The 20,105-nt window shown below is 37.9% G+C and overlaps 1 protein-coding gene across 4 annotated transcripts in view; it reads right to left on the reverse strand.

Moving 5' to 3' along the window:
• The window catches only part of METTL15 (methyltransferase 15, mitochondrial 12S rRNA N4-cytidine), a 175,974-nt gene that overhangs the window by 38,036 nt on the left and 117,833 nt on the right, over positions 1-20,105 (reverse strand). For all 4 annotated transcript variants that reach the window (XM_045194044.3, XM_045194042.2, XM_071221414.1 and 1 more), the window contains exons 5-6: positions 11,938-12,129; positions 4,949-5,127 (exon numbers count right to left, since the gene is read on the reverse strand). In XM_045194044.3, coding sequence (XP_045049979.2) covers positions 4,949-5,127; positions 11,938-12,129 — 371 coding nt within the window. The remainder of the gene's footprint in view (positions 1-4,948; positions 5,128-11,937; positions 12,130-20,105) is intronic.

Raw genomic sequence — 20,105 nt, forward strand, 5'->3', positions numbered from 1 at the left:
TAACAGGTACACCAAATAAACAAAAATGGCCCAAATGAAAGAAGAGATCAAAGCTCCAGAAAAAATATAACTAGGTGATGAAGAGATAGCCAACCTATCAGATGCACAGTTCAAATCACTGGTAATCAGGATGCTTACAGAATTCATTGAGTATGGTTGCAAAATAGATGAAAAAGTGAAGGCTATGAAAAGTGAAATAAAGGAAAATGTACAGGGAACCAACAGTGATGGGACTCAAATCAATGGTTTGGAGCAGAAGGAAGAAATAAACATTTAACCAGAACAGAATGAAGAAACAAGAATTCAAAAAAATGACAAGAAGCTGAGGAACCTCCAGGACAACTTTAAATGTTCCAACATCTGAATCATAGTGGTACCAGAAGGAGAAGAGGAAGACCAAGAAATTGAAAATTTATTTGAAAAAATAATGAAGGAGAACTTCCCCAATCTGGCCAAGGAAATAGACTTCCAGGAAGTCCAGGAAGCTCAGAGAGTCCCAAAGAAGTTGGACTCAAGGAAGCTCACACCAAGGCACATCATAATTACATTACCCGAGATTAAGGATAAGGAGAGAATCTTAAAAGCAGCAAGAGAAAAGGAGAGAGTTATCTACAAAGGAGTTCCCATTAGACTACCAGCTGACTTTTCAAAAGAAACCCTACAGGCTTAGAAGGGGCTGAAAAGAAGTATTCAAAGTTATTAAAGGCAAGGACCTACATCCAAGATTACTCTATCCAGCAAAGATATCATTTAGAATGGAAGGGCAGATAAGTGCTTCCCAGATAAGGTCAAGTTAAAGGAGTTCATCCTTACCAAGCCATTATTATATAAAATGTTAAAGGGACTTATCTAAGAAAAAGAAGATCAGAAATATGAACAGTAATGACAACAAATTCACAACCATTAACAACTGAACCTAAAAAACAACAAAAACAAACTAAGCAAACAACTAGATCAGGAACAGAATCATAGAAATGGAGATGACATGGAGGGTTATCAGCAGGGGAGGGGGGTAAGGAGAAAGGGGGAAAAGGTACAGAGAATAAGTAGCATAAATGGTAGGTACAAAATAGATGGGGGGAGGTTAAGAATAGTACAGGAAATGTAGAAGCCAAAGAACTTATGTGTATGATCCATGGACATGAACTAAAGGTGGGGGGGAGTGCAAGTGGGAGGGGGTGTGCAGGGCAGAGGGGAATAAAGGGGGGAAAACGGGATATCTGTAATAGCATAATCAATAAAATATATTTAAAAAGTAAAATAAATTATTTTTGTAGGGTATACTATATGTAACTCTATATATGTGTTAGATATTTGCATTAAAGTCTCTGGCTAGTAGTTCTGCATAGTGCATATAAATAGGGAAGTCATACTGGTTGTTTTGGAATTATCTTATTGATTATTGATGTGGCAATCTACAAAGTGATTCACCATAGTTTTAAGTGTTTTGTTCCAACCTGGGTCCTCAAACCTGTCTTCTGGAGTTCCCATGACATGGAACTATAGTTACTTATACTAACAAATGGCACCAGGTTTTAGGTTTGACAAAGTACAGCTTAATCACTTGAATTATGATGTAATTCCATCAAGTATATTATGATTACAAGCATGGTGGTCTTCCTTGTCTAAATGGATTATTAGCTTTTTAAAAACAAAGGAAGTGATTTCTATTTCCATCAATATGCAGGTTTTACTATGTGTCAGAAACTCTGGCATATTTCCCAGCGTCCTTGATAATATTGAAAATATGTGGTATGAGAAAAGTCATTCAAATATACTCACTGCATTGTATAGCTGGCCAAAATACACGTTTGTTAAACAACAGTAGTGCTAAAGAGCTGTACTGGGTTGAGTAGGGTCTTCTAACGTTCACGTCTGTTAGGAACCTGTGAATGTTGACTTTATTTAAAAATAGGGTCTTTGCAGATATAATCTAGTTAAATTGAGGACATACTGGATTATGGTGGGCCCGAAATCCAATACGACCGGTGTCCTTACATTAGAGGGAGATTTGGACACAACGACAGATGCACGGGGAGAATGTCATATGCAATGGAGGCAGAGACCTCGTGATGCATCCACCAGGTAGGGAGCACTGAGGACTATCCCCACCAACACTAGGAGTAGTCAAGGCAGCATTCTTTCCCAGAGCCCTGCTGATGCCTTGATTTTGGATATCTAGACTTTTTAACGCTGAGAATACCTTTCTTTTGTTGTAAGCCATCACTTGTGCTACTTAGCTACGGCAAAACCGAGAAACTGATATAGGAACCTTCCTGGACACTGCATTGCTTCTCATATTTCCTTTGTGAAGTATTCTCTTAAGAGACTTATATTTAATGGACTTGACAGATTAATCCCTTTCTCTGTTAAACAAACTATCTTGGGATAGTATTCTATTCTTCAGATTCTATACAGTTCAATTTCCACCAAAAGAATTGTACATTTACACCCCAGGCCACTTACTATTGCTTTACATGACTTAATCAGATTTTATATAACTGGTGAAGTATGAATGCAAAAGGAAAGACAGCTGCTGTTTCCATGAAAATTAGGTTGGAGACTTTGGAAACTCTTGACAAGGGCAAGTCACATAAAAAAAATGCAATCAAATTAGATGTTGGTGAGGTAACTATAAAAGATTGAAAAATAATGAACATCCAGGAAATATGCTCATTCAGATTGCTTTGTAAATCCCTTGAAATTCTTACTTCATTTTAATAAAAATAAAACAGGTCTTAAAAAGATATACCATGGGTGTGGTTTATGTAAGAATGCACTTTGTGGAACTTTCTATAATTCTACACGTGTATCAACTTTTTCTATTAGCCACACAATCATAACTTCAGACTACAGTAAATAAGGTTTCCACTGTAAATATAGGTTTACTACACCATGTAGTTATTCATTCACTTATTGGTCTATAAGCTTTGCGAACACAGAGGCTCTATCTGCCTAACTCTCCGTTCTATCCTTAGTACTCAGTATAATGCCTGGTATACAGCAGCCTCTCGCAAATTATTTTTTGGAATAAAGGAACACAAAATGTAATTTCATTGTATCTGTTTTCCCTTTTTAAAAGAATTATATCATGATCAATAAAGTTTTATTATGGGCTGACATAAGCCATAAAAATGGACTCATTATAGATAACTCAATTTCTTAGTGGCATTTACTAAAATGGGGTTTTACATACACATATGCAAATATTATCACATTTACTATATCATTTGTTGTAGCCCCAATATGTATTTCATATCATATCTTCCTGAAAATACTTAACTTGTTCCTATTCCGCATTTTCATGTAATTTCTCTCTAACGCTACAGTGTTATTTCTCCCAAGTCTGCAGATTAGGAACCGGAGATAGAAAAATTACTTCCTTAAAGGCAGATTCCTGATTACGTTTCAAATTCATGAGCTTCCAAATTATAGATTAGTACTGATGTTGTGATTGATTAGGCTGTACCCTTGAAGAAACTGTTGACACTCTCTAAGCCTCAGTTTCTCCAGTTATCATATCAGGATTTTTGAGTGGAGATCTCTAGAATACCCCCTGGCCCCAAGTCCTCATTTTCAGCACCAGAAAATTCTGGGTTTTCTTGTGAATACAAAAATGTGACTTCTCACTGCTCTTCTTTCCAGTACGGGAGACAGAGAACAACACATAGAGCTAGTTAAAGAATGACAGAAAGAGTAAGGTCGAGACGTGATAGGGAGTATGTAGTGGGAAAAAGAAGGGGACATAAAACAGAGGGTGAACTTCACATCGGACTGCCAGTATAAACTCCTGAAAAAACACAGTGAAATATTTCATGCTCACATAGCCCACGAGAATTTTGCAATTACTTGCCTGCAGTTGCTCAATGTTAAGTTTTGAGGGGCTTGATGGGTGCAGCTTAAAAAATTGAACACTTAGTCAAGTTTTCATATTTTATTAGCATAAGTAGAATATAATTTTATGAAGTTATGTCATAAAACAATTGCTATATGACCTTTAAATCTTGATCTGAATAAATTTATAATTAAGTTTTATCCCTTAAACTATGGATAATATTAAAATAGAGACAACCAATATAGGTTCTTTCTATATGCTTTTCCCTATGTCTTTAACTACTTAACTAACTTAACAGGAGCCATTGAAAAGAAATCATAATACATTTGATAAATACAAATGATGTAGGATTTCGGAAGGTCCAATAAGACAAAGAATTTACAACTGGAATTCTGTTTAACTGCCGGAATTATATTTTTGCCTTAGAAAACTTTCATCATGGAACACAGCTGGGAAACAACTTTGGCTTCAAACAGAAAGGCTATAATAAAGCTCATCCTACCTAGACTTAGGTTCAAGAGGTTTATGGTAGCAAACTGCAGAAAAGATGAAATGTTTCAATAAGCCCCTCAGGCTGACTTAGTTAGCATTCACAAAGTGGAATGGCCTATACATCACCTACCCTTTGTTAGACGGTTGTTTGGAATAGATGTATGAGTCACTGGATTTTATTTTAGCAGTTGGGCAATGCGATTCTCTTTTTGCCCAAAATATTAAAATGCAGAAATGTGAAACTGAAAGGTAATGTCAGATCTTACACAGGATGCTTATCAAGCACTGTGATGCATCAAGAAATCCTTCTGCTTTTGTCATGCCACGTTTTTTACCTTGATAGGCACAAGTGGTAAATTACCTCATGTAAAAATATATATATGCTATTAAACTAACCAGCAAACTACAGTATATTTTCAAAAATTATTTGTGGGGGCGGGAGAGGTGTTAGAGAGGGACAGCTTCCAAAATCCAAAGAAGGTGCTATGAGAGAAGGATAGGCAAGATTCTATCCTGCATGATTCAAGAACAAATGAATCCCTCTGGGAGTTTGGGGGATTAATATATACATGTTTTTTTTTTTTTTTTCTCTCAGACACTGCTCAGAATTAATGAGGGTACCTGCAACGATGCTGGCAAGCTGCTGGGTTCTGGTGATGGGGTAGATGCTGCGTGCCTGAACGATTGCTGAGGCGATTTTCTTGGCATGCTTTTCCTCCCCGTATGCTCTCAGGATGGATGCAAGTGCCTGTTGATCTAAAGCGTTCACAACATCGGCTGCAGTGGGCATGTCAGGGTACCTACGCACAAGAAGAACCAATTAGTTCATTGACGTCAGTTTTCATTGACAAGAGGTGAAATTTCAGAGTAATGAGACATAAAGTCAGGCATACACACATTGTCTAAGAGAGCTTCTGAGGTTTTTAAAGGCAGAGACTGGAATCTTAAAGGAACGAAATAGGTTTTGCATTTCAAATACCCATCATGATGGCACTTGGGGACTATGTGTGTGACATTCATCAAGGTCAAGGGCACCAGAAGTTAAAATACAGAGTCTCGCACAAAGAAAGACATTTTTTATTACAAAATCATAAGCATTTAATTCTGTAACATAACAATATCACACTCTCAAGCATACCATATGATATTTTAGGTGAAATGTTCAATTTGAAACTATAAATTATTACACCCATACTATTACCCCACCAACCACACTCAAGTAGGCCTTACTTCTGCTGGACCCTGTATTTTACTCACCCTTAATTCACAAAGAAGTTATTGCTCATGCAGATTTCCCCTAAACTAAAATAATGGAAATGTTTGGATTTAGTTTGTTCAAAATTTAAATTGATGCTTAAATTTTTTTCACTATAGAAGATACAAGGCTTACTGACTGATATTTAAATAGGCCTAGATATCAGGAACTGAGAGTGTCCAGTAACCAACTACTTATATTGGAGCAGAAATTAAACACAGAAAATCTCCACCAGTCCTACCTTATTCTAGGTGATATATTCCAAGACCCCGAGCAGAAATATGACACCACAGACAGTTCAGAGCCCTATATAAACTATATCTACATACATGCACTCTATAGCTTCTCTTTGGCATGCCTGAATTACCAGCATCACTACTTTTGCACTTAGTGGCCATTATTAAGTAAAATAAAGGCTACTTGAACACAAGCACTGCAATACCACTACAACTGACCTGATAACCCAGTTGGCTACTGAATGACTAAGGAGTGATTAGCATATATAGCATATATATGCTGGACAAAAGGATGACTCACCTGCCAGCAAGACAGAGTTGGACATCACGAGGTTTCACCTTGCTACTCAGAATAGCATACAATTTAAAGCTTATGAACTGTATGTCCTTGGAGAAGTGTCTGTTCAGGTCCTTTGCCCATTTTTTAATTGGATTGTTTGTTTTCCTGGTGAGGAGTCGTGTGAATTCTTTATATATTTTGGAGATCAAACCCTTGTCTGAGGTATCATTGGCAAGTATATTTTCTGATATGGTTGGTTCCCTTTTAATTTTGCTGATGTTTTCTTTAGCCGTGCAGAAGCTTTTTATTTTGATGAGGTCCCATTTGTTTATTCTTTCCTTTATGTCCCTTGCTCTAGGGGACATATCGATGAAAATATTGCTGTGTGGAATATTTGAGATTTTCCTACCTATGTTCTCCTCTAGGACTTTTATGGTATCACAACTTATATTTAAGTCTTTTATCCATCTTGAGTTTATTTTTATGTATGGTGTAAGTTGGTGGTCAGGTTTCATTTTTTTGCATGTGGCTATCCAGATGTCCCAACTCCATTTGTTGAAGAGGCTATTTTAACTCCATTTTTATGCTTCTGCCGCCTTTGTCGAAAATTAATTGACCACAGAGAATTGAGCTTATTTCTGAGCTCTCTATTTTGTTCCATTGATCTGTGTGCCTATTCTTATGCCAATACCAGACTGTTTTGATTACCACGGCCTTGTAATATAGTTTGATGTAAGGTATGGTGATCCCTCCTACTTTGTTCTTTCTCAAAATTGCTGCAGCTATTTGGAGTTGTTTATGGTTCCATATGAATTTCTGAAATGTTTGTTCTATATCTGTGAAATATATTATTGGCATTTTAATAGGGATTGTGTTGAATCTATAAAGTGCTTTGGGTAATATGGACATTTTGATGATGTTAACTCTTCCAATCTGTGAAGATGGTATACGTTTCCATTTATTTGTGTCTTCTTTAATTTCTTTCTTCAGTATTGTGTAATTTTCTGAATAGGTCTTTTACCTCCTTGGTTAGGTTTATTCCTAGATACTTTATTTTTTTTTGGTGCAATGGCAAATTGGATTTTTTTTTCCTGATTTCTGTTTCTAATACTTCATTACTGGTGTACAAAATGCCTTTAACCTCTGAATATTAACTTTGTATTTCGCTGTTTTGCCAAATTCACTTAGTAGATTGAGTATTTTTTTGGTGGAGTCTATAGGGGTTTTTATGTACACTATCATGTCATCTGCAAACAATGACAGTTTTACTTCCTCCTTTGTAATTTGGATGCTTTTCATTTCTTTTCCTTGTCTGATTGCTGTGGCTAGAACTTCCAATACTATGTTGAATAGAAGTGGTGAAAGAGACATATGCAATGATGCTCAGCATCACTAGCCATCAGAAAGACGCAAATTAAAACCACAATGAGATACCACTTCACACTGGTCAGAATGGCCATCATAAACAAATCAACAAACAAATGCTGATAAGGGTGTGAAGAAAAGGGAACCCTAGTAAACTGTTGGTGGGAATGCAGACCGATGCAGCTACTGTGGAAAACACTACGGAATTTCCTCAAAAAACTAAAAATGGAACTACCTTTTGACCCAGCAATTCCACTTCTGGGAGTATACTCTAACAATCCTGAAACACCAATTCAAAAGAACCTATGCACCCCAATGTTCATAGCAGCACAATTTACAATAGCCAAGTGCTGGAAGCAACCTAAGTGCCATCAGTAAATGAGTGGATCAAAAAACTGTGGTATATTTACACAATGAATTTCTACACAGCAGAAAGAAAGAAGAAAACTCCTACCCTTCATGACAGCATGGATGGAACTAGAGAACTAAGTGAAATAAGTCAGGTGGTGAAAGACAAATCCCATATGATCTCACCTATAAGTGGAACCTAATCAACAAAACAAACAAGCCAGCAAAGTGGAACTAGAGACATGGAAATGAACAAACTGACAGTAATCAGAGGGAGAGGGGAGGGGGATAATTAGGGAAAGAAGGGGAACTGTCGTAAAGGAACATGTATAAAGGACCGATGGACAAAGACAATGGGGGGGGAGGATTGAATGTGGGAGGCGGGGGTGGGTAGGGGAGGGGAGGGTAATGGGGGGAAAATGGGGACAGCTGTGTGTAATTGAATAACAATAAAAAATCATAATAAAGAAAGCCATGTCATGTAAAAAAAGTTTATGAATTGTTTATTAATGGAATTTTCTATTTAATAGTTTCAGGCCATGGTTGACCCCAGGCAACTGAAACTGCAGAAAGTGAAACCGGGGGTGAGGGGGAACTATTGTACAAGAAGATACTGCTGGCCAGTTTCCCTCACAAAAGATCTTAATGATAATAACATATATTATTTTAAATATTTAACAATAATGGCTCCTACCTCCATGAAAAAGACATCATGGGGTAAAACTTGTTAATCAACAATTCTAAACAAGCCTACATGGTAATTTCATGTGAAGAAGACAAAGAAGTAGCAAGCTCTGTCCAAATGAAATAAATCATAGTAGTGGAAAATAGCATTCATTGTGTCAGACCATGCCAGTTTACCTTACTTAGGAGAAACGGGTCAAGGAATGCTAAGTGATGGGTTAACCAAAATCTTACTTATTAGAAAGATAGCTTTGCTCATAGTACAATTACTACTTGTAGTTAATATGTTGGATTGATTATTGGTGCCACACTGTGAAGACTTTAGGTAACAAGAATATGGCAGCTTGAAGACCTGAGGATCAAATCAGAGTATGGTTGCCAAGAAACCCAAATCCTTCCTTAAATACATTACACTGCACCTTGTTAGCATGCCCAGGTCCTCCAGGAGGAAATTTTGCTGTTGTCTTTGGCTTGTCCCCTCCATCTCCATCTTGCTCTCTCCCTCTCTCTCTTTCAAAACTTGCTTTCCAGTTCATGTGATTCTGTTTTTTTTTTCTGGCTCCATGGTACCCCAGATGAATGAACATCCTATGAGGTTGGGTGCCTTCTATTTCAATAAAGCTTGCTCCTTCAGTGATAGTTTTAAGGATAAAGATTTGGTCTTTAGCATCCAATTGAACAAGATTTAGAATCCTGGCTTTGCTACTCATATTGGATAAGCTTTTTAATATAGTGGAACCTCAATTTCTAACCTGTAAATGAAAGTAACAACGCTTACCTCACAGAATTGTTAGGAGAATTAATAGTGTGTATGATTGTAAAACAAATACTATAATGCTTGGCCCATATAAAAGCTCAATGCATGTCGATGTCCCTTAGATTTTTCCCATTCTTAGATTTGTTGATCATTACTTTTGGCCTAATCGACAAAATCCCTGATAGACCTTACCTAGTTGTGAATTCAACTGCTCAAACCACTGAGCATTAGAATGAACCTTGCGAACAATGGTAACTTCAGACTCCATAGGCTAGAGCTCAGCTCAAACAGGACAAATCTAAAATTAGTATGGATGGACTTGGCAATTTTTTATAATACTTTTCTACTTTCAAGTAAGAAAATTAAAAGAGCATTTTATGCAAATACACTTCAGTGGATAAGAGGCATAATTTTATTTTACTCTAATGTTAACCCTGAACAGCAGCACAGAAGTCTCCATAGTGCGACAAAGCAAAAGGAACAACACTCTGGAAAGCCAGCAGGCTACTAGGAGGCTTCAGAATAAGCGTTCATGTACCTGAAGAAGTCAAGATACAAAATCTCTCTCCCATCCCAACTTACCAGGTTAAGATATTTGTCAGTCCTCCAGAGATCACAGATTTACAATGCTTACACTGATGAGAGAGAGCAAATACGAACCTAAGAGGCAATTTATTTATTGCCTTCTAGTGAAGAATACAACTGACACAGGGCTATGCCCGACAGTCCCTAAAGCTGTGAACCTCTTTCTACTTCGTGAGAACCTTACTATGATCTTAAAGCTGTTGCTGAAATTGGGAGAGCACAAATTAAACTCTGCTCTAAGATTCTAGTGTTAAATAGCCACAGGTTAAGACGGACTCTTGAGTCTATATCTAATGCCAGGATATTTCAGCCTCCATGATATGACTGGCTATATTCTGTTGGCTTGGATTCCCTTTCCCATGACACATTTTGGATTAACCCTGCACGTATTTCCATCTCTGACTCCACCTCCTATAGATTCGTGTGAGCCAACTCCCACTTTCTGCATGCCGCATCCTTTCTCCGGATCTGTGCACATCTTTGGTTAAGTTACAGTCCATGCCATCTCACTGGAAGCCACCCTGCTTTTTAAGATATATTTCCTCACTTCTAGTGCTGTCCGTGATGTGTTGGTACACAGTTTACTTTCTCAAAAGCAGTCTCATTTTCAAGTTCTTAGAGGAGAACTTCAGGAACCCTGATTCTCAAACTAAAATTTGCGATAAACCTTTACATTAACAATTTGGGGATTTAATACTATTAACTAGAAGCTTCGTTCATTGTATTTCAGAAGGTATTCTCCCTAGCAAGACATGGGAACAGCAAAAATTTGCTTGACATTTTATTACCTCTGCACAACCTCAATCTCCAAACATGAGGAGATATTTGACCTTTACTATTAGTCACTGGTTTTTAAAAGATTTTTATTATTTTCTTTTATGATCACATTCTTCATTCTATGAATGCCGACTTGTGCAAAAGAAGGTAAAAGACTCAGAACAAAAAGATTCCGACAAGTTTGGGTCACGATCTCAGTTAACAGGCCCTACCAAAGCACAGGGAAAGACTATATGTGAATAATTACCACAGGATAAAGCAGCTTGTGGGACAGAAGTTAAAGTCAATTCAGTATTAATTTGTCAATTTAAATTGAATGTTAAATTTCTTATATGCAGATCCTTCTAATTGGAAGAAATTTTGGAAAACCTATTTGTTTCAGTAGAAATATTTATATAGGTCTAGAATTGCAGATTAGAAACAGTAACTGAATGATTTGCTTACTTAGGTATATGAAAGTCTAATTTTCTTCTTAGAAGATAAGCTTCACAAAGGTAGGGGACATGATATAGAACTTGGTGGCAGTAGGGATGGGGACATGAGATGATGTAGAAAGGCATGGGTGAGTTTTGACCATACAGGCTGGTCAGTCCCTGGGCTAGTGTTGGGCATACAGACAAGTGCAAATCTAAGCTTTCAAAAGTAATTTAGATTTGAAAGAAAGTATCCTGTACTTTCCTAGAATGTGATCCTCTGTGTTTTTTAATACGTATACACCTATTTGACTAATGAAGCACAAATGCTAGTACTCCCAGGGTGATGAGGAATAAACAGGAGGTATAAACTATCCTATGTACAGTACCGTGTTTGACACAGTACCGTAAATTGTAGTTTCTCTGAAAGAGGGTGGAAACAAACTTACTGTGTAAGACACAGGACAAAACACACAATGGCTGACCTCTGGGATTTTGACTTTAATGTAATATTCAGAACAATCTGCATTAGACACAGTTCCTTTTTACTTCTCACAACAGACACAGCTGGGCCTGCCTAGAAATGGAGCCAGTGTTTCAGCACCATATGTATCACCATTGTCAGTGGTCTAAAAGCTCACACTGTATCCACAAAAGAGATAATCAATATGAAAGACCCTCCTCACTATTTTGTGTAAAGACAGCAATGTTTTTTTTCTTTCAGAATCCCAAATCTAGAGAAACATGAAAAGCTACAATGAGTAGCAAACAAAACTGATTTATTATATATGGATAGTGTTAGGTGTGGGCGTATAATGGGGATTCTGCTGTCTTAAAAGGAAATTAAATTCAGAGTGCTTTTGAGAAATTGATTTCTTGTAGTGAGGAATAATGCTTTATAGATACTCACCTGCCACCATCCATTCTCATGTCCAAAGGGCCATCCTTACGAAGGGAAAATCCTCTTTCAGGAGCATCAAGTTGCATGGAGGAACATCCAAGATCCAAAAGAACTCCATCCAAAGTCCCTGGCTGCACGCCAGCTTTCATTAATAAGGCTTCTGCCTGGCTGAACTGGCCTAGCAGAGCTCGGACCCGTTTACTGTGAATAAACCCAGGAGACAGAGAAAACAGTGCTGTTACATTAAAGTCTTTCTTAAGTCTATGGTCAGTGGAAGGAGCACCTCCTATTATTAAATTATTTAACCAATACACATTTACTAAGTGCCAACCACATGCTTAGTACTATATGAAGATATGTGGACATGGAAATTACACCTTTGGTTTTAATACCAGGGGTTATTTAATGTGATTTCACTCTTGTTAATGAACACAATTTATTTTATATCTCTCTGAAGATATATAATAAGTTGATGAATTAAAAAATTCCTTTGTCAGACTAGATATTTCATTGTTTCTTTAAAATTATTAAATCTATGCATCAGGAAAAGAAGCATATATAAACTTATAAAAAGAATAAATTTAAACAAATGCTCACATGAATGTGGAGAAAAGGGAACCCTTGTGCACTGTTGGTGGGAATGTAAATTAATACCTAGAGGGAAGACAGCATAAAGTGTCCTTAAAAAAATTAGAAATAGAACTACCATGTGACCCAGCAATTCCACCGCTGAGAATACAGCCGAAGGGAATGAAAAGACTGTTATGAAGATATCTGCACCCCCATGTCCATAACAGCATCACACACATGCACAATAGCCACAACATGGAAATAACTTAAGTGCCCATCAGTGAGTGAATAAATAATTTGCGAAATATTACTCAGCCATAAAAAATAAGAAAATCCTGCCATTTGCCACAACATGGGTGAAATGATAATGGCAAGTAAAATAATTCAGAAAGAAAAAGACAAATTCTGCATGATCCCACTCATATGTGGGATCTAAAAAGAAAAAAGGGAGTGAGTGACAGGAGCCCAAATTCGCAGAGAGAGCGAGCAGATTCGTGGTCCCCAGGAGCGAGGGAGGGGAGGGGAACTGGGTGAAGGTGCTCAGAGGGTGCAAACTTCCCGGTAAGTAGGCACTAGGGGAGCAGTGCACAACATGACTACTAGCTAACGCTGAAGGGCGGGTGAGATGATGGATGTTAACTAAACTTATTGTGGTAATAATTTCACAATACATGAAGGCCAAATCTTTATGCTGTACACAATTAAACTTCCACAGTGCTGCATTCATATGTCAATTATCTCAATAAAACTTGAACAATAATAAATTTAATGAGTAGGCCAATTTAAATACAGTAAGGAATATGAAATCAGCAAAAAAAGATATGTCAAAAATCTTCAAGCCAACCATTTCAGCTTTCTCCGTATTTCCCCATAATTTACAACGGGGGTGCTGGGAAGCTGCGCACTAGAAGGAAGACACTACCCCTGAAATAAACGCCCTCTTGCAGAAGCAATGTTTTAGCTCTCAGCAGGGATTCTGAAGTGAACGGAGCGTTCAAAACCAACAGACAGACCAGAGGTTGGGATCACCTTGCAGCTATACTAACGCTCCTTCCTACACAAAGGGAGAGGCTGCCTTCGGGGTTCTTCAGAAGCTGTAAGGCAACTGGCCTGCATTTTGGAAGGGGACTGAAAAGAGAAAAACTGGGCAACATTCCCAAGACCTCATTTCCTCCATCTACAGGTGGGTGGGGTGAGTGTGGATTTCAACAGTGTTGGGGAAATCATATTTATAACTATTTACTTATATATTATATTGTTTAAGGAGAAATTCACAGATCATTTTTTCCCTCAAATTCTGATGAAGACAGTCATTTTCAGATTCACTTACCAAATATTCACTGAATATCTGCTATATGTCTAACATTATGCTATTTGGAGGTATATACAAATTAATAAAATAATTAATGAAGCGTATCTTTCTGAGCTTTGAGGTGAAAAGAAGAAATATATAAATAAATAGTTTGCATAACCACCTGATAGGTGCTAATCGTGGACCGATAAACAAATTACTGTGTACATACAGGCATACTCATTTTATCACACCTTGCTTTAGTGTGCTTTGCAGATACTGTGCTTCTTATACAAACTGAAGGTTTCTGGCAAACTTGTGTCCAGGAAGTTTATATAGGTGCCGTTTTTCCAATAGCATTTGCTGACTTTGTGTCTCTGATTCACATTCTGATGATTCTCACAATATTTCATACGTTTTCATTATTACTATATTTGTTACCGTAAACTATGATCAATGGTGTTTGATGTTGCTGTTGTCATTGCCACAGTCCACACCATTTCATAAAATGGTGAACTTCATTAATAAAGGTTGTGTGTGTTTTGACTCCTCCACTGACCAGCCATTCCCCCATCCAGCACTCCCTCCTTGGCTCTCCCTATTCCCTGAGACACAACAATATTGAAATTAGGCCAACTCATAACCTTACAATGGCCTCTACGTGTCCATGTGAAAGGAAGAGTCACACATCTCTCATGTTAAATCAAAAGCTAGAAATAATTAAGCTTAGTGGGGAAGGCATGTCAATAGCCGAGACAGTCTGAAAGCTAGGCCTCTTGCACCAAACAGCCAAGCTATGAATGCAAAGGAAAAGTTCTTGAAAAAACTAGATGTGCTACTCCAGTGAATACAAGTGATAAGAAAGTAAAACAGCCTTATTGCTAATGTCGAGAAAGGTTTAGTGGTCTGGATAGATCAAACCAGCCACGACATTTCCATAAGCCAAACCTTAATCCAGAGCAAGGTCTTAGCTCAGTTCAATTCTATGAACACCAAGAGAGGTGAGGAAGCTGCAGAAGAAAAGCTGGAAGCTAGGAGAGGCTGGTTCATGAGGTTTAAGGAAAAGCAAAGCAGCAAGTGCTCATGTAGAAACTGCAACAAGTTACCTAGAGATCTAGCTAAGATAATTTATGAAGGTGGCTACACTGAACAACAGATTTTCAATGTGGGATGAATATCCTTCTGTTGAAAGACGATGGCACCTTGGACATTAATAGCTAGAGAGAAGTCAACACCTAGCTTCAAAGAGCTTCAAAAAACAGGCTAACTCTGTTACTAGGGGCTAATGCAGCTGGTGACTTTGAGATGAAGCCACTCCCCAAATCGTAGGGTCCTTAAGAATTATGCTAAACCTCCTCAGCCTGAGCTCTTGAAATGAAACAACGAAGGCTGAATGACATTGATTCTGTTTACAACTTGGTTCACTGAATATTTTAATTCACTGTTGAGACGAAGTCCTCAGAAAAAAGATTCCTGTCAGAATATGAGTGCTCACTGACAATTCACCTGGTCACCAAAGCACTCTGATGGAAATGTACGGGGAAATTAATGTTGTTTTCACACCTGCTAACACAACATCCATTCTGTAGTCCATAAATCAAAGAATAATTCTGCATTTCAAGTTCTAGTCAGAAATTACATTTTGTAAAGCTGTAGCTGCCACAGACAGTGATTCCTCTGAAGGATATGGGCAGAATAAATTGAAAACCTTTTGGAAAGAATTCACCATTCTAGATGCCATTAAGAACATTTGTGAGTCATGGGAAGAGGTCAAAATATCAACATTTTCAGGAGTTTGGAAGAAGTTGATTCCAACCCTGATGGATGACTTTGGGAGGTTGAAGACTTTAGTGGAGAAAGTAACTGCAGATGTGGTAGAAACAGCTAGAGAACTAGTATTAGAAGTGAAACCTGAAGATGTGACTAAATTTATGCAATCTCATCGGAAAACTGTAACAGATGAGGAGTTACTTCCTTTGAATGGGCAAACAAAGTGGTTTCTTGAATGGAATCTACTCCTGGTGAAGATACTGTAAAGACCGTTGAAATGACAACACAGGATTCAGAATATTACATAAACTTAGTTGATAAAGTGGCAGCAGGATTTGGGAGGATGGACTCCAATTTGGAAGGGAGTTCTATTGTAGGTAAAATGCTACCAACAGCATTGCATGCAGAGGCTGCGAGAAGCAGGTTTTTTAGTATAAGAGGGTGGGGTCCCCTTGGTTCTCATGAGAGGATGTGATTGGCTTGATTGAATCATTTTATAGTGGCAGGGTGCTGGAACCTGCTACTCAGGGATAAGCAGCTATTGTGCCTGATCCCTTTGATAAGGGGGGGGTCATGTGGCGAAGGAACCTTGTCTGTGGGAACAGATTGGGGAGCAGAACTTGTGATTAAGCCATTTAAGGCTCGTTCAGTTTCTCCCAGATCAAGAACACATAATATTGGGCTTTAGTTTTATGCCTTATACTACATTAATATAGCTCATGTATGAATAGCCAGTAATAAGAACTCACTACAGTGTGTGTATATGTGTGTATGTGTGTTTTAAGCCAGTTTTGCCCTGGCCAGGTGGCTCAGTTGGTTGGAGTACAGTCTTATACACCAAAAAGATATGAGTTTGACCCCCCGTTGGGACACATACATAGGTTGTGGGTTCAATCCCCAGCGTGCATACCAGAGACAACTGGTAGATGTTTCTCTCACATTGATGTTTCTCTCTCTTTCAGTTAAGTTGATAGCTGTTTCCTCACTATTTCTATATCTTTTGTCTCTGGTATCAGTGCATGTAAAACAACTGAAAACCTAGGACCCGTGTAGCTTTTCATATACCTGCTGTTAGCTACTGTAAGGGATATTTGTCGGCTTCCTCTCAGTTGCCAATCTTCCTTTTCCAATGGAACCTCAAAACTGCAGCCATATATTTTGGGGGAGACTGATCACATCTGTGATGGTTTGTGTCAACTTGCATAGGCTATAGTGCCCAATCCCTTAATCAAACACTCATCTAAGTGTTGCTATCAGGTATTTTGTAGATATGGTTAATACTACAACCAGTTCACTTTAACCTAAAGATATTACCTTCAGTAATGTGGGTGTGCCTCATCCAATGAGCTGAAAGGCCTTAAGAGCAAAAACTGAGATTTCCTAGAGGAAGAAGAAATTCTTCCTCAAGACTGAGATAGCAGCCCATGTCAATTTCCAGCCTGCTGGCCTGCCCTACCAATTTCAGACTTGCCAGTCTCCACAACTGTGTGAGCCAAATCCTTGAAATAAATATCTTTATATATGTATATATATGCACACACACATGTCTGTGTGTGTATGTATGTATGTTAAGTTACTGGTTCTGTTTCTCTTGAAAATTCTGATGGATATAATATCTTGGCTCAAGAGGTAGATTTCTGATAAGCTAAGCTAATTTGCACACACTATTCCCATGGCCTCTGTAATTTGTTCAGAGATTGGCATGTGTCACAACTCTGGCTGATGAAATACAAGAGATATTTCCTAGGGACTGGAGGGAAATTTTCTTTCTTCCGATGAGTTACTGGAAGAAAAATGTTTTTCAGAAACTTACTTGAAAGAAACACATAGCCCTGATTATCACCTCCAGAGATCTTGACCCAAAGAAGGGAAAGGGTGGCAACAGTTTTAGCCCAAACTGGAGAAGATAAAGAGAAATAGCCAGCCATTAGCCTGAGCCTTACCTGAAATCCAACTTGTCTTTGAACTTGTGAGCTATGTGAGTCCATCAATTACCTTAGTTATCAAAACCAGTTTGAGTTGGTTTTTCTTTCACTCAAAATGAAAAACATTATAACTATTGCAGCAATTACAGTCCTTAAGTCTTCTTTTCCCTAAATAAAACAACTTGTTTCTTCTGTAATTCCCCGTACAAAAATTCTTTCACTGTGCTAGCTGCTCTTTTCTGAATGTGTTCCAGTTTTCTGATGTCCCTAGATCTAAATTCCGTAATGACTGGCCCACAATAAAGTGAATTCTTGTCTCTCTTGTTCTAGTTGTTATATTAATACAGCTCAAGTTCAAAATAGTTTTAGAATTTATTTCACAATGTTGATTCAGACTGTCTAATACCTTTGATTCTTTCTCATGAACATCGCTGCTAAGCCTGTCTCCTCCACAACTGTACTTGCGCGGCTTTGTTCTGCCAATTATTTCAGGTCTAAGTATAATTTCTGCCCCTACACATTTTCTGCAACCCTTTTAGGATCCACGTATTGCATTTTATCATAAAAATCTTTACACTACAGCAAAAGCCTCAAACAAATCACTATTGCCCAGACTTAATTCCTGAGCCACTACAGCTACTATCTGGCTTGACGCTAATACACTTGTAAAATAAAAATAGTATCTTATTAGCAGATGTTTGCATTCTTGAGTGCCCTCAAATGTAACTGTGTAATACACAATACTCGTACAGTTATTGGCCTCACTATGAGTAAATAATAAAAATGTAATCCTTGTGGTACAAAAGTCAGCATAATGATACACAAGTATGAGAATATCATACGGGAAAGGAGTAACCATAAGGTACCGCCACAAAGTAAATCATGTGTTTAAGGCACAGATTTCTGATGCTACACCAGTTATATGTTTTTAGAATTACTAGATTGTTCTCAGAGTAAAGAAACCATCCACAAAGTTTGTTGACCAATATGTTGAAAACTTAGCCTCTACTTCAGACCCTGGGACGTTATTTCATATATGCAATTACGTTGTGGCTAATTTTCCTGGACAGGCAGGCTCCATGCCCATTTTTCTCTTTCTGCCTCTCTTCTTTCTTTCCTTTCTCTCTCCTTTCCTTCTTCAGGTCCTTTTTCTTTCTCTCTTCCTTCCCTCCTCCCCCTTCTTCTTTCTTTCAAATTTTAAATTCCAATATTTTTCCATATGCATTCTACAAGTATTATGAAACAAGTAACAGAAAGGATCATGGTGGTCACCAAAAATAGAGCCAAACCAGGACATTTAGCCGTAACTACAAAGGCACGATTTGTTTGAATCATCATCATCATCATCATCATTTGTCTTCACCCTAGGCTCCCCAGGTTGTAAGGAGAATGTTGCTTGTAACTCAGGCACATGCTACAAGACAATGGTTCTGCAACCCAATCCCAAGGAAAGTCAGGATGCTTAGCAGTAGATTGCCAATGATACCTTGGTTGTTGGAAGCCATTTTTGAGGTTCTTTGACTGTGATAAGTATTGTAAATCTTGACTCTGACAAGCCATATGCATGTAGAATACAAGCTGTGGGTCTGTTTTACTATAAAGGACTAAGGCGCTCTAGTATATACTGAGGCTAGTGATGTAAGAGTAGCTACTGTTCTCTGTGCATTTGATTCAGGTTTGACCATGGAACTTCATTGTTTTTCTACCTGCATATAGTCTAATGATAGGTGTTAAGGATAAGTTACCCTACAAATCATAAGAGCAGATCCAACTCACAGGGTTGAACATCTTGTAGTTAATGAGAGTACTTATCTATCGCAGCTTTAGAAGCCCCAAGTTCCCATGGCTTACAAAATGCTTGCTATAAAAAGGCACTTTTTGTTGCCCAGGGATAAATAATTTTCAGTTTCATGGAGAAGAGATTTATTTGTGTAGAATCAGATTAAAAAAGAAAAAAAAACTGCTGCTGAATACAGCAATTTTGAAAATGTAAAGTTTGGATACACATTTTCAACAAAAATTTTGAATTTGGAGACTAACTTTAAGATAAACATCACTATTATTTTTATTCTCCTATGGTTTAACACTCCTCTATCTTAACAAAAAAATATTAAATAGATGCTTTAAATCATTACATACCTCTAATCTCAAGTTCAGTAACATACCTTACCATAATGCACAGCTGACAAAACCACAGACACGGTCCACAGAACTGAATCCTAACAATGGTCTTGTCTGGACTCTCTCTGAGTCATTTAACTTTTGATAAGTCTTAATAGCTTAAAACAATCATTTATTAGCTCATACTGTCACATGGCAATTTGGGTTGGGCTCACTTGGTGATTCTTTGGATCGTGGGTTGACTAAGGCTTAGCTGGTCCCATATGGCCTCACTTACACGTTGGGAAGCTGACTGGGGTTAAGATGATAACTGGACCATATGTTTCTAGCATTTACTTGGCTAGCCCAGGTTTCTCCAAAGTGGTAGAACCAAAAGTACTGAGGCAGGACAACCCCAATGCACAAGCACTTTTTAATTTTCTGAGTATGACCCATTTTCTAATATCCCATTGACCGAAGCAAGTCCATATCTTAGTTTATATTCCCAGACTATAAAAACA

This window comes from Desmodus rotundus, chromosome 5, assembly GCF_022682495.2.
Source record: "Desmodus rotundus isolate HL8 chromosome 5, HLdesRot8A.1, whole genome shotgun sequence".
Taxonomy (NCBI): Eukaryota; Metazoa; Chordata; class Mammalia; order Chiroptera; family Phyllostomidae; genus Desmodus; species Desmodus rotundus.